A 15,955-nucleotide genomic window follows, 5' to 3' on the forward strand; every position below is an offset into this window, starting at 1 on the left:
TCTATTGTAGTAGAAAAAAGAAATGTTGAGCTTGTTATAGAAAAAGTGTCTAAAGCAAATGATTTCTCAAAAAACTTACATGCACATCTTCACACACTTATTAGAAGTTTAATAGAAAAAAGTGATTAGCAAAAGCAGCTGGCAATGGAAGAGAGTCTTGACACAAGTATAAATAAAGCAGACTGGAAATGCAAAGCTCAGAAGGGATGCCATGTTTTCTGGACTAAATCAGACAGGAAAAATGAATCTACAAAGGATGAGAGAGCAGCTAACCACAGAATCACAGCAGTTGAGCCTGGAAGGCACCTCTGAAAATCATCCAGTCCCAAGTTTTACTAAAAGCAGGCTCAGCTAAACCAGGTTGCCCAGGGCCCCACATATCTGAACATCACCAATGGTGGTCACTCCATCACATCCATGGACAATCTTCTCTGCTGCCTGACTACTCTCACGGTGTAATCAAAAAAGGGGTTTTTTACTGATTCAGTCTGAAGCCCTACCTCTTGTCTTGTCACAGAGTACACCTGAGAGGAGTCTGTCTCTCCTTTAAGTAGAGAAAATCCCCAAAACTTCTCTTCTCTCCACTGTACAGTCCCAGCTTGCTCAGCCTCCCCTCATTCAAGAGGTGCCCCAAACACCTGATGACCGTGGTGGCTCTTGGCTGAACCCCTTGCAGAGCATCCACATCTCCTGAACTGAGGAGCCCAGAAGCGGGCACAGCCCTGCAGAGGAGGCCTTGACCAGCTGGCAAAGCTCTGCCTAACACAGCCCCAGAGGCTGTGCAAGCCTTGCAAGAGCACCCTGCTGGCTCATGGTCAACGTGGTGCCCACCAGGACCCCCTGAACCTTTTGCACAAAGCTGCTTCCCAGCTGCTCAGCTCTGCAGCCTGTGCTGGTGCACAGGGTGAGGTGCAAAACAAGGACCAGTGTCCCCTCTCAGCCTCTCTAATATCTCAGCACAAAGCTGCTCTGGCAGGATGCCTCTATGCAAAGGACTAAGCAATTCACAGCTCCAAATGCATGTTCAGACACACACATTTATGTAATGTTCATATATGCGGACACGCACACAGGTTAGCTGTAAATACACATTGATATAAAAACATACAAAAATATTTGAGGGTTGCAAATATTTCAGTTTATTAATTGTAGAGAAAGTTCAATTTGTTTCTCAGGCCAAGCCAACTGAGTTAGTTCTATTTTAAAATGTACCAGTAAGACTATAACTGGTTATGGTGGCTATATGGGACTCACTTTGCTTAAATTAGAATGCACAGTTATACCTCTTCATGAATACTTCTTTTCTCTAGCCAACCATATTTGAAAGAGGAAAAACTGTTAAAATGTTTAGATGGAATTGGGGGTGAAAAAAAAGTAGCTACTACATTCTGACAAAAAGAGTAGAGTTCAGTAAGCAAATCCTACCACCTATTTCATGCAAGTAAATGAAAACTGGTTGACTTGAGAATAGTTGTGGTAAATCTGGGACCAAATTTAACGTCAGAGGGATTCTGATCCTGCAGCAAGAAGAAAACAGCTCAATATAACAAATATTGTCTGATTGGTCTGTAAGCAATATCTACTTTCCCTCACCATCTTTTATAAGTTAAGGAATAATCAAAGACAATAAATATCTTGCTTATCTTAGGAATTTTATATACATAGGATGTTAGGAAGAAGTGTATTTCTTTTCACTACTTTTTCAGTGATAGAAAAAAGAATAAAATCCTTATAGATGAACAATAAAGAAACGCATCAGGATGAAACTCAGCTTACAAAATAGTCAAAACACAAAAAGGCAGTAATAAAAAAATCTGAAGATCAAAAATCAAATATTCTGCATTCCCATATTAGTACTGATGCTTAGTACATTCATCACCTCAAACAGGGATGGACAAAAAAGTATTAAAGAAACACAAAAGATGATTCTAAGGTTAGTAAAGACTAAGAAATTTCCAGGACATCAGTCCTTGACAGTGATCAGTTTACAGTACTGGCAAATGCAAACCAGAATAAAAAGTCATACATTTTTACATACATCAAATTACTGAGATTTAAACAAAAGCATAGATAACCCAAAAGCAGTAATTTTTCATTTGCAAAAAAAGCACTGACCTCTCAACAGAAGTCACCAACAAAAGTGACTGTATTTGAATGTCCAGTGTTATAAAATTGTGCTTAAAAATAAAGCTAAATTAGTTTCTTCCCATTAAGGTTATTACTATGATTCAGTACATTGTTTTGAATATAAAGATTCAGCAGCTATTGTCTGCAGTTTTTTCTTCATGAGAGCTTTAATGTTTCCAAGATAACTTTAATTTGTTATAGAAAAAACAAATGACCTTTATTCTCTAGACTAAATTAAACTTGCCTCTTGTGTAGGTATGATGAACTATGAAAAAAGCAGGAAAAACAGTTACTGCAGTTGATAAAAGCTTTTTTAAAGTAAGACAGACAAGTTTTTTTCTATTGATTAACCTTCTCAAGTCTTGCAAAAATAACCTAGTTTTTTCAAAGAAAAAATTAACTGAAGTATGTACATATGAGCAGAATTTTCCTGTTTTAACTATGAAAAAAACTCTCTGCATTTATATAACAGCTCATATTACCTGAGTAAACTGATCGTTAACTCAAGAACAGAGTCTGCACAGTTCCTAAGAAGCTGTGTCCTTTGCAATGACAGCAACAGTGTTTATCTAAGAGGAGTTTGGGTGATTTAATTTTTGACCAAAATTCTATCACAAGTCAAGATCCCAAGTCAAGAAAACTATGAAGCTCATCAGACACAGGTTTCAGAAATATATCAGGATGCTTAAGTTTTGCTGGAAGGATCTAGATCATGGTGTGGGTACCTGCTGTGATGCACCCCAAAACCCATTCTGAAGATGATCCAGCCTGAGCCCTGGCTGGAGCACATCTTAGTTCACATGCTTGGCACACGTCTCTGCAGAAATCAGACTCTGGAGAAGGTAATTCACACACCTGGAGATCACTCTTCAATTCCAATCTATCAGTTTGGAGATAATAATTTTGCCTGTGGGCCAGCTGTAAAATGGGGGTAATAATCTTTTTATCACCTTACACGATAAGCCTGTCAAATCTCTCAGACTGGACCAGATGCTTTGAAACCAAAATGCTGCATATTTATCTAATTGCATATATCTAATTGTGTTTAATGCTACTAGAGGCATTTTTCAGACATTGTACAGGCCTCTGGACAGAGTGATAACAAATGAGGACTCTGAATGAAGCTGTGCTCTGTTTATGCCTGGGTTTGCTACAGCTTCTGCCCTTTCACTCTGGAAAGGCAATTCACAGCCAGCCTGCCATGGGGATGGTGCAGCCTGGCTCCAGTCCCCACGGTCCTCACTGCAAGGTTTTCTGTGCCTCTCAATACACCTTGATCTTCCTTCTCTTGTCCCAGCCACAGTTTTTCAATCTCTCTCTTCCCTGCACCCATCCCCCTCTCTGCAATTTCCCCTTTGCTCCCACCAGGTATATTTTGCTCATGTTCCACCAGCCAACTAAAATTCTGGGCCTCACTTCTTCCCTTCCCAAACACAACGGGAAGAAGCACCAGCACAACTAATCAGCATTGCCTGACAGGATCATCTGAACTTCTCTGTTCAGCAGAGAAAGATCCAAAAATTGCAGTCACAGATCTGAAAGAACTGGAAACTGATGTAATGCTACATCACCTGTCATATGCAAGATAAACCAAAAATCTCCCAGCTATTTTAGTTTGACAGACAACATCATTCAGCCAACCACTTACCCCTTTTCATGTTTTAACTTTGGGGGAAGGAAAAACAGAAGCAAATAGAACTGACCCAGATGAATTTAAATGCTCAAGTTAAGACTGCTAGCTAGGATGAAAGGAATGTTTGCAAAGGTTTTCTTCTTTGAAGAAAACATTGATAACCAAGATTAGCTCCTGAAAAAACACAGACTCATTTAAATTTTTTGTCTTTAAAGCAAAGATGCTGTAGCTAAGCAACCTGGCTCTTCTTAAACTGAAAGCTGGTTTTCACAGCACCTTGTTTATCACTGAGAACTCCAACAAACCTCCACCGTATTTTATGTAACAGTGTCTGGGGGAGTGCCAGATTAGATCTGGTTTACTGTCATAAGGGGACTTTTCCCATGAATGCAGATGATGCAAAAGTTATTTTTAAAATAGCATCCAAAATGGTTTTTTTGTCTACTGCATGCTCTTCAAATACCCTGAGCTGTTGGAGAGAATATGTCTGCTTCTGACTCCAAGACATGCTGGCTATGTTTTCTTTTCCTGCATACTGAAGTGAGCCACTGCCCTTTCTTCCTAAGTTTCCCCCTTCAGCCCAGGATTTGATACAGCATTTAGTATTTGTTTTCTACCACTGATGATGTTGTTCTAAGACAAAAATATATCCTGACATGCTCTCTGCTCTGGTTGGGTACTGCTCTTATCCTGCGTTGAATGCAATCTGGAGCTTCAAGAATGATTATTACTTCCAAATTAGAAGCCAACTATAGTCCATAAACCTATTCACTCAGACTGAATCACCAAACAGCTTTGATCTCAAATTCTTCTAATTCTGACTGCACTTTCCCTAATGGATAGGACAGAAAATACATTCAAGTAAAAAGCAAAATCAATGACACCGACTATGACCCAGTGGGTTATGACTTCAGATGCTAATCTCTTGCCACAGTTCCCCTCCCACAGACTGTGCACATTAATAGCCTTTTCCCAGTCTGACAAGGGCATTGAAAAGCACTTGCTTGAAAAACCTGGAAAGCATTGGGTTCCCCCCATCCCCTGCTCCCAACCCACTCCCATTACAATTCTATTTTTAACCAGCCCCCACCTCCCCGTTCTTCAGTTGCTTGTAACCTTGCATACAGTATAATAAAATATGATGGACCAAAATGTTTTGCTAAACAATGGAAAAAAGATTTTTGGCTGCACTGCTCATTTGTTTTCCCTTCTCAACTGATTTTGTGTTTGTGCACAATAAATAAACACACAGTAGGCCTATGCATCCTTCTGCAAACACAGATATGCAGCCACTGTGCACAGACAGCACTGCAGCTTTCTTGTTTACTCTGCTTCCCTCATTTCCTCCAGATATTTTTGCACGCTGTCATTTGTGGAATACTGTTGAAACCCAAAGGGATGTCAGCTGAGCCTGCCTCACACTGCAAGCTGTTGGCAAGCTCATTAAGGCCAGGGGAACAGTGTGGAGTCTGCTGCCACTGCTCACAGACTGATGCTGCTGGCTGGAAGGACCCGGCCGGGCTCAGGGGCCACACCAGCTGATTTCTTCAGATGCTCTTCAGCCTTGACATTATTGCTGGAGGCTCCACAAGGACTCTAAAGTTGTTACTAAAAGTGCCAGCAGCTGCTGTCAGCATTTATGGAGAAGAAATCCAATATAGTATAAGTCTTCAAGGGTTTCAAACAGGGTAAAAGTGCATGTTTTCTTACTCCCATTACCAGCCTTGACTGTACATTGTACAGCACTGCCTGTACAATGAAATTACTTTGCATTTGTTATTGGGTAACTACACTTTTTCTGTTTGTTAATTTCAGACTGCATCATTTTATGAACTACCCAACTTAATTATTTCTAACTCTGCAGATACTACCTGTCATATTTGTTGCAGCCCCAGAGAATCCAAATATCTTCCCCAATAGTTTTGGGGAAGCCATTGCCTATTTGGGAGTTAAGGTAGAAGGCAGGAAGCAGAATGCAGCTCTCTCTCACAAAAGCCACCTGGCCATCAACCTCTTTTTGGCTGATCAAGTTATTAAAAGGAGAAAAGCATAACAACTGAAATAGACTTTAGCCATGGCTGCAATTTGGATTTCCTGTGTTAAGTATCACCTAACTTCCTGCTTAATTAGGTTGAGCCGTGTCCAGTTACCCTGTGGTTTAACAAGGGCACTCTTGTTCATCTAGGCTGCTACAAAATCAGGGATGCATGTGTACTGCCCACAAAAGAGAGCAAATCAGGAAAAAATCCACTACATATTAGAAATTTAAGTAGTTGAATTAAAAATGGGGAATTCAAAGTTCTTAGTGCTTGGTTTTTTTCGGTTTTTTGTACTTGAGGGCACCATACATAAAGCAAGATATTTAATATCCACCAATCCTAAGGAACACCTAAATCTAAGGACAGATGGAAGTTTAAGGAAGACAAGTATGTCTCAGTATTTTGCATATTTGAATCATAATATTCCTAAATCACTCAACCTGACACTGTTTTTTTTCCAAGCAAGGACTAACACTTTAACTATCCCATCACAATCAGGTTGTTCTAGATGACCTTCCAAAGACAAATCCCAGTGCCACAGTTAGCATCATCTCCTAATACTGCTGTGCCAGACTATATGAAGGCAATACAGTATTTTCAACAACAGTCTCTATTTTCTGGAAGAAGTTGGATCCCATCCATGCCTTCCCTTTTTTTCTGTCTAGCACATACAGACCACTGGCTTACCATATGTTTCCATGCACCTCCATCTCCCTCATTTCAACTGATTTTTATTTAGAAAATAAACACTTCAGAACAGCACAGAAAGTAGGAGAATTTGTCTGCCATGTGTCTAGTAGATTTTAGCCACTATAAAAGCATTTTGATTAATCCATAACTTTGGTATTTTCCTCCCATTCTTGCATAAAGTCACTCTCTATTTTCATAGCATTGGGAAAGAAGGGAGCTGTATTTCCGAAATTTTAAATATTCTGAAATAATGAGCTTTATGCCTTTGGTTTAATGGTATTGGTGGCCTGGCCACATGGTATGGGCTATGAAGTAAACACTTTCAGAGCCAAATCAGAAATTCACTATGGCAAAGGCTTATCAAACAGTCTGCACAGAAGCTATGCTGCAGTAAAGTCACCTAACAACAACTGAAGTGAGCAAAGAGGGTCTAACTAGAGCAGAATTGGAAATCCAGAGATCTCCTGGATTCTCTTCCTACTCTGCTGGAGACAGACTTTGTAAATGGGGGCAGAGCATTCAACCATCATCAGGTATTTGTTTAACTGCCCCTAGGTAGATAAGAGAGAGTACAGGGAATATGATTTCATTGGCATTTATAAGCAAAACTGTATGGAAAATATGGTTGCACAATTATGTAAGTTACCCTTATTGCACACAGTGGGTTCCAATGAAACAAGTATGGAAAGCAGCACATGGGATCTTCTCTTGGGTTCAACTGTGGCAGTTCCTGCTCAGTAGCTGGTACAGGCTAACCAATGCCTGCATTAAGTCAAGGGCTTTGCAGTTTCCCATGCTCTGCACAAGAAGCAAGCAGAGCTCGGACCTGAGCTGGCCAAAGGGATATCCCACACCATGGAACATCCTGCCTGGTGGCATGGATAGAAGCTGGGAAGAGTTGGGCAGGAGGGGTCACTTGCTGTTGGAGGACAGGACAGGCATGGGTCAGCAGGTGATATTGTGCATCACTGGTTGTTCTCAGGTTTAATTTTCCTTTTTTCCCCCCATCGTTATAAGTAATAGCATATTTTGTTATCATTATTATTACCATATTGCTTTGTTTCCATTATTAAACTGTTCTTATCTCAACCCACCAGCTTTATCTTTTTTCCCCAATTCTCCACCCCACAGCAGTGGGGGCAGGGGAAATGAAGGAATGACTGCATGGGACTTATCTGCCAACTGGGGCTAAGCCACCAGAGACCTAGGACTGGATTCTTTCCCCTTTATTTTTGATTGCAGATATGCAGTTTACAATCCCACCCCTCTGCTGATATATTTTACTCATAAGACATTAGGAGAAGGAGGAGCACTTGCCAAAGTATATTATCACATTTGGGATAACTAGAATTTATTAAAAAAAAAAACATTTACCGGATCACATGGGAAACAGTATTTTCTTCTAGGAAGAAACAGGAGCAACTTAAAAAGTATTCCCTTAAATTCAGAAGTCAAAAAGTACTTGGCAGAGAAATAAATTTTTTTCACTTGCAGAAATATTTAGTCTTAAATTAGTCTTTATCAAAGACTTGATTTTGAATTTCAAGTTTATTTCATGAGAAAAATACCAAAAGAAAAAAAGATGTTTACAAAAATTCTGAGTTCTTCTTGCTCAAAAATGTTAGCAGCTGAATTCATCAAAACCAACTGTTTTTCTAAATTTATACTTGGCTTTGATAAATTGGCATTTTACAGAAAATTAGGCAAGCATCTCCTGACTTCTGGTAGACAAATGTCAAATTTCCCTACATTTTAGTTGTCCTTTCCAAAAGTACAGAAATGCACAAGGTACCTACTCTCACAGAAAACAAATGGGTGCCTTTGAAATCACCTTTACAAAGGAGAATTAAAAGAAAAATCAAAATGTATTTTGTTTAAAAGTTTCATTGAATACATATGACAGGCCAGGCCGAAGGATCCATGATTTGCTGACAGATGGAACCAGACACAGACCTTCAGAAGAAAGCGGAAGCAGGAAGGAGCTGAGCACAAACATTTTAGTCAGCTCTGTCAAAATGTTGGCATTTCTACTAAGAAGGAATTACAGTATCCAATTCTGCTTGTTATTCTGTATCACTCTATCAAATGACCATGTATTTCTGAATAATTACCATTAGCATTTCAGCTACTTCTACTAGATTTTGCAAAGTTATCCAAGCAAAAGTGACACTGACATTAAAATCCTATTTTGATTTTGAGCACAAAATAATTGTTTGACTTGCAAAGCAGAACCTCATAAATTATTTCATTGGTAATCTTTTTCCCTGTAACTGTTATCTCTTCACAATAACCTTGCTTCTGTTTCAACATCAATAATTCTGAAATGCAGGCAACTCCTGAAACTCATGAATCCCATAACACCTCACACAGAAAGATTCCTTCAGCCCCACAAACCACATTCGATGTCTATAAAATACATAACATTTATCCTACAGAACAGTGCTCAGTGTAAAGATTTGTCACTGAAGTGAGGTCCCTTAGGGACAGACATACCTCAGAATTGTTGAGATGACACCTGTGTGTCCCTGAGAACCATCCCTCGCTCGAGCACTGGTCAATGTCCACCTTCTGCAGATTGATGTCCACTTTGACAACACCTCTGAAAACAGAGAGGAAACAGCCTTGAACACAACTGCAGAAATAGGTTAGGCTTTTTTTGTGATGCTGCAGCCTGAAAAGCAGAACTACCTCTTTCTTCTAAATATAGAATTTGATAAAATATCTAAACCAGAAGAGTTTTGTGCTCCCACAGCATGGTCACAGAAACATTCTTATTTTAGACTTTACTGAGATGTACTATAGACAAGAGCTCAGTAAATCTAACATATTAAGACTAGGGTGGCAGTTAAGAACAAGTTGTATGTCCAAACAATGTAATGCCCTTCACATTTTACTGTGCAGCAAAGACCCAAAATAAATACAGTGAAAGAGCTGCACTACTTTTTCTGAAGCTAGCAACCTTCTCAGGCAGTTCTGACTGCAAGGTACCAGACACTGCACCTCACCCCATATCCAGCAAAAACTACATTCTCCCCTTTGCTCCAGGGAACCCTATTTGCCAAAACAACTGGCAAAAGCCTTTTTTGTACCCTCCCCAGAGACAGCCCAGCCTCCAGAGACATTCAAGCCTCTTCTCTACAGCTCAACATCCTCCTCCAGCAGGCATCTAAGCACTCTCACTACATCTCTGCCAGCTGGCCCTGCAATAAAACCTGATACAACATCAGAAAGCTGCACAAGCCACCAATAGATCACTGATGTGTGTGAAGGGAAAAAGTTTCCTACACATACATGTCCTGAAGGACCACCTAAATTGTGTAAGTCCTATACCAAGAAGTCTCTAGGTTTCATCATCAACAGTTTACCTCAAAAATTCTTTTGAAAGAAAAGCTAACAAGCCAATTTCAAAGCTGACACTCTGTTGTGTAAAAAACTTGAAAATTATCAGAAGAAAAAAGGTAAAAGACTGTAGTTCTATATCTTTTTTTTAAAAAAGCCTTTAAAGATTTACATATTCTTCAGAATTACCTAGGACATTTATAGCATCATTTTGTCAGAGCATGTCATCTATGACTGCTTTGCTTTAGTCCAGACTTGACAAAAATGTCAATATGCAACTGTTGGTAACAAACCAACAATATGCTGAGTTGGTAAAACACAATTTCCCCCCTCAGAAATCCATGCTGACTACTCCCAATCACATTCCTCCTCTTCATGTGTTCCAGAAGGGGTTTTCACAATTATTTGCTCCATCACCTTCCCAGGGAATGAGGTGAGACTGATCAGCCTGTCGTTCTTGGACTTTCCAACATCTTGTCACAAAGTGCACTTTTCCATTCAGCAGCTTTCATTCCAAAGACCTTGGAAAAGACCTTTAAGGTCATTGAGTCCCAGCCATTTACCAAACACTGCCAAAGTCACCACCAAACGGTGTCCCTAAGTGCCACATCTTCTAAATACCTCCAGGGATGGTTACTCAACCCTGGCAGCCTGTTCTGATGCGTGACAATCCTTTCAGAGAAGTGAGTTTTCCTAATATCCAATGAAAAACTCCTCTGACACAACTTGAAGACATCTCCTCTTGTCCTGTCACTTGGGAGAAGAGACCAACCCCTACCTCCCCCCAGCCTCCCTTCAGGCAGTTGTAGAGAGCAGTAAGGTCTGCCCTGAGCCTCCTCTTCTCTGGACTAAACTCCCCCAGCTCCCTCCTCATAGAACTTGTGCTCCAGACCCTTCACCAGCTCCACTGCCCCTCTCTGGACTTGCTCCAGCCCTTTTAACAGCTTTCCTAAAGTGAGGGGTCCAAAACTGAACAGAGGATTTGAGGTACAGCCTCACCAGTGATGAGCACAGAGGAATGATCACTTCCCTGGTCCTGCTGGCTGCACTATTGCTGATGCAAGACATTCATGATCACAGTCATGCTCAGACAGAGTCTCCATATTCCTCCCAGGTTATCTGGCCCTCTTCCACCTGCACTTTCAATTTATGCTTCAGTTTTGTCAAGATCACAGTTAAGCCATCCAAGCTCAAAAATATTTTCATAATACTTCTTTCAGAAATATTACAAAATTCTTTCATTTCAAACTAAACACATGTTCCTTTTGCTTCTCTTGTACTAAAGTTTTTCTTACAAGAAGGTTTGCCTTTCACAAAACCCAATCTCCATGAACTCAATGCAAACTTTTTTTACTACACTCTTCTCCCATCTGCAGCTCTTCTGTAGCACAACCTGAACTTTTGACATGGCTAAGTTGTTCTGGTTTTTTCCCTTTTCTCAGAGCTTTGTGAGTTTCTGGGGTGAAAATCTACAGTAAGAAGAAACAGGACAGTGCAGGAGCAGGAAAGCAATCTCTCCTTACAGTTACAAGGATTTCAATTGTTGCCACATCCATGGTGCATATTATTACTCTTTTTTCACTAGACCTCTGCAATACATGTTTCATAGTAGCATCACAGTTCTGAAGTAGTACAGGGTCTGAAACTACCTGAGGATACAGTGCTTTCAAAAGCAAAGTTTCTTGAAGCATATATGTGGCATTTATAAAAGGTGTCATGATGGTACAAGAGTTCTATGAGTTCATTTGAGATCCATTTTAAAACACCATCTCAGACTTGTGCCCCAATGCTATACACAGAGCACACTAATATGTACACGATAGATTTCTGAAATTCATCTGTGATTAATACAGTAGCTGGCACAGCCTGTTTAGCCACCCACATTTCCAGTTATTTTTGATTCAGCATTCAGAAAATGGATCATATGAAAGAACACATCCTCCTAGAATGTATATGGACCAACTCCCTGTGTTATATTTATCGAACTAATTGGGAATAATTGCAGTGTTGCTATCTTGGTGTAAGCAATCAAGACAAATATCAAGGGTGTAAGAGTAGACTCAGCTTGTCAGAGTAACACATTCATCCACACTGGCAATGCTGCCTGGCTGAACACAAGCCACAGCCATAAGTTAATAACAATATTAGTGGTAATTGTGGACCATCTGGCAGGTAAGTATATTCTGTTAATCTCCTTGAAACAATAGATATTTGTTTCCTGACACAATTTCACAGTCCTTACAAACACAAAAGAGATATCTAAGGATTGCATGTCCATGTTAAACATGCAGTTAAGAAAGAATTAGTTGAATTATATATAAGATAATCACTGAAGAATGATGTCATCAAGGATTTTCTGTCAGGTCAGAGGTTTGATTTAAGAGGCTTTAATGCCTGTCTGTATTTCCAGTACTACTGTTTGTTGGCATGCTGCTTGCCTTGAAATCTGTGCCAGAAATTGATTTAAGCTTATTTTCCCAAACTACTAGCTATCCTGATAGTTTCAGTAGTTATAATATTTCATTGTAACAACACGTTGTAAAACCTATCTACAGAATATTTTCTTTGCCTCTACTGTTACATCATTAAAAAAAAAATCAGGGGGAACATGTTCATTTTCTCCCAGTCAGCTTAATACAGAATTGTACAAAATAATAGCCTGCCAACATTTAAATGGTGATAAACAGTATCCTTGTGCTCTAGATCTTCAAAAGCTTTTTTGGCACAGAGGTCATCACAGCTCAGCTAAACACACAGTTTGCCCTCTAAGTTTGTACACTCACTTTTGTGCCCATAAGCATTGTGAGCACTTTTTAGGTATTTAAGGTATAAGGGATGCTTATCACACACTGAAGTGGGCATCATCACCCACATCTAAACAGCTGCTTAGACACTTGCTGTCACATTCATTCAGCCCTCCATGCTGTCCTTCATGAGTCCTCTTTACCAGAAAACAAGGAGATAAGAAAAACAAGTTCTCTACAGCCACCAGAAATCTGCAAATGCCCACTCCTCTAGACAAATACACACTGTATTTTGCATAACCACTATTTTCAGGGCAGATGACTTTTCTGACCACTCTCATTTTGGAGGTTGCCACTTTCAAGAACATTGATCTTCAAATACTGCATACTACCTGACACCTGAGGCTCCTCCCATGTACCATCAACTCAGCACCCAAAAATAACCCTGGTGTCAAATTCACAAATGAATTTCAGCCATAAATCTTACTGACAAACAGCAGGTTCTGCAGGTTCAAATTGCCTTGGAAAGTTCAGATTTAGGATTCTGCATCACTTGGACATTGTTAAAGTTGTTACCATGTACAACCAGCCAGACTCATAAAAGGCTACTGGGACATGAGACACGATTTTGGCCTGGTCACAGAGTCACCACCAACTCGTTACTAATAGGACAGACACTTCCCTAGTTCCTCAGCCATAGCATGACTGCTGCTTTTCAACACACATTTTCATAGGAGAACCAGCTTCCAGTTAAAATAAACTGAACAGTAAGGTACAGCAGTGTGGGCACATAAATCAGGATTTACCTGCAAAGAAAGTCTCTCTTTTGAGAGACAGTAAATTGAAACAGTATTACAAGGGCAGAATACTTAAAGATGAATTCTATGGTCTGAAGAATTATCTCAAATTAAATCTGCCTTCATATTTATGGCATGCAGTGTTGCCTCCCTGGGGATATCCTTGCAGTTTAGTCAGAGTTTCTTAGATACTCTGAGGAGTGGGGATGGTTTGGCCTTGTTTGTTGTTTTTTTTCCACTTGAGGATGCTCAAGTTGTTGCTAGCATCTTAACTCTGTCACAAAGCATCACCTTGTATAGGAATGCCAGGTGTCAGTGATGGTAAAGTACCACTTACATTAGATTATATCTATGAAATTAGGTCTTGGAGCCAAATTCAGGTTGCTTTTCTTCTAATGTTTCCATTACCATCCATGGGGTCAAACAGGCAGGTGGAAAGAAAGAGTCCCAAGGAACAGAGCACAACAGAAGAAAACATATTAGGAACACAAAGAGCTTTTGAAATAGAAGAATCCTACAAAGGATGGGTAGTTGCAGCCTAACCATACTAAATCCTGTGACCCTGAAAATTTACTTAAAGGTAACAAGGTCATTTTAAAACTCGAAAGTAAGTGGAAGCCAACCTCAAAAAAAAAAAAAAAAAAAGAAAGAAATTGAAAGGCATAAACCTGGTCAAGGAGGAACATACAAACTGCAAGAATGTAAGACAAAACCAAGATATCAAGATATTTTTAGAAACCAAATGTTAAAAGGATAGGCTCTACTAAAAACATTTCAAATACCTCAGAAAGTGGAAGGCTGAAGTAGAATCTCCAACACAACACACAAACAAGATACAAAAATTGCTCAGAGCAGAGACAGCTTTTGACAAAAATGAATCATTTTCATCCGTATTGGAAGAAACAACAAAACAAAAATCAGCTTTTACATGCAGGGAAGTTAACAAGTTGGACTTCACAAATGAGTGGCCATGACAAAGTCTGCAAGTGATAAAAATGCTTCATATAACCCACAACTAAACCTGGCTGAGGCAGAAAAGATGCAATAAAACACTTTGGAAAGTATTCATTCAAGAATCTGGGATCTCCCAATGAATTTAGATTCACGAAGCGAGTTTAAAACTAGAAAACTATGGAACCCAGAATAGATGGTTATAATGGAATATATAAATATATTATAGAATACAATGCTAAACTACATTGCAAAAGACAAAAATGTGTTAAAACATGGATAAGAATCATGAAGGACAGTTTAACATATACTTACTATCCAGTCATTCAGATGAAGTCTGAAGAAAACAATTTCTTTTTGTTGCTTATCACTGGTAAATTGGACATAACCAGGACAGAAGAACTTGACATTTTTCTTTCAGTACCTGCCAGAAGCTGCTTTTGGAGCAAGGGCCATGGAAACCTTTTATTTGACCTAACACAGCAATACATTTTTTCTCACATTTAGGAACATTTCTATCTCAGCCCACACTCACAAATAGAATAGATGACAGTTCTGGAGCTGAATCCCAGATAGCAAGGACTGCCACACGTCCATCCCCTTCAAAAGAGCTTTGATAACATGCTGTGCTGGAAGTCTGGCCCAAGGGCGATGGGGGTGGAAAACACAGGAGTTGGAAACAGAAGTGTGACCCAAAAACCCAAAAATTGTTTTTATTGCAACCTAGCATGCACTATGTAATTGTGGACATGAATGCAGTATGTGTTTCAATCCTCTCACGGCCATATTTAACTTCTTTCTTCAAAGACCCTCTTCTATTTCTCCAATACTGAAGGAAGCTGAATCATTGTTCTGAAAGAGAAATCCATATTTATTGTTCCCTTCCTATATTTCATCAACATCCAGTTTTCTATCCCTCTCCATGACCTCATACGAAAAATGCTAGCAGGGACATAATTGATTGCCTAGAAAATACTTAAAATATCCTGAGGGTTTCCACAAACAGACAGAATAATAAGAGACTTCTTTGTTTTAACTTCTTTTCAGGAACACAAATCCAAGACTTTCAGAAATTCTAGAAAATAAATTATTCCTTTTCATTTTTGAAACCTGTTCTAAATCCACCTACGCCTTCAATCAAGGGCCAAGACATGTTATAAAAAATGTCAACCTCATAATTTAAAAATATTTTCTGCATTATACAACTAACATCATATCACAATGGCACAAAAAATTTAAAAGTCTCAAACAATTAAAATAAATTTTCTCTTAGCTCGGTACTTAGACTAAAGAGAGATTGGGGGAAACTAAAAAAGAGGGTAAAGGAAGAAATTAAACCATGTCTCAAAGAAAAAAAATTACCCAATTTTAATTTTTTTTTCATGTCTACATTTGTTTGGGGTTTTTTACCAAGCAATTTAATAGCTGTGAAATATTTAGCAGAATAATAAATCATATAATACAAATAATCCCTAAGGAATTACTTATTTCTCATAAATACTTCTACCTCCCTGTTTTAATCTGCCTTTAGTAATGTTTCTTTAACTAAGAGTCCCATCATAGTCTAATGCTGGAGTGGTCCAAGTAATTGTTAATGGTACAATAGAAATCACTACATTACACTGCCTTTAGGGG

At 39.2% G+C, this 15,955-nt stretch overlaps 1 protein-coding gene across 1 annotated transcript in view; it reads right to left on the minus strand.

Annotated features, from left to right (window-relative positions):
* Window positions 1–15,955, minus strand: part of GPR158 (G protein-coupled receptor 158) — a 189,418-nt gene that overhangs the window by 167,586 nt on the left and 5,877 nt on the right. The window contains exon 2 of the mRNA XM_066552121.1: window positions 8,983–9,088. Within this exon, the coding sequence (XP_066408218.1) occupies window positions 8,983–9,088 (106 nt within the window). The remainder of the gene's footprint in view (window positions 1–8,982; window positions 9,089–15,955) is intronic.

The sequence above is a fragment of the Molothrus aeneus genome, chromosome 1 (assembly GCF_037042795.1).
Source record: "Molothrus aeneus isolate 106 chromosome 1, BPBGC_Maene_1.0, whole genome shotgun sequence".
In the NCBI taxonomy this organism is placed as follows: domain Eukaryota; kingdom Metazoa; phylum Chordata; class Aves; order Passeriformes; family Icteridae; genus Molothrus; species Molothrus aeneus.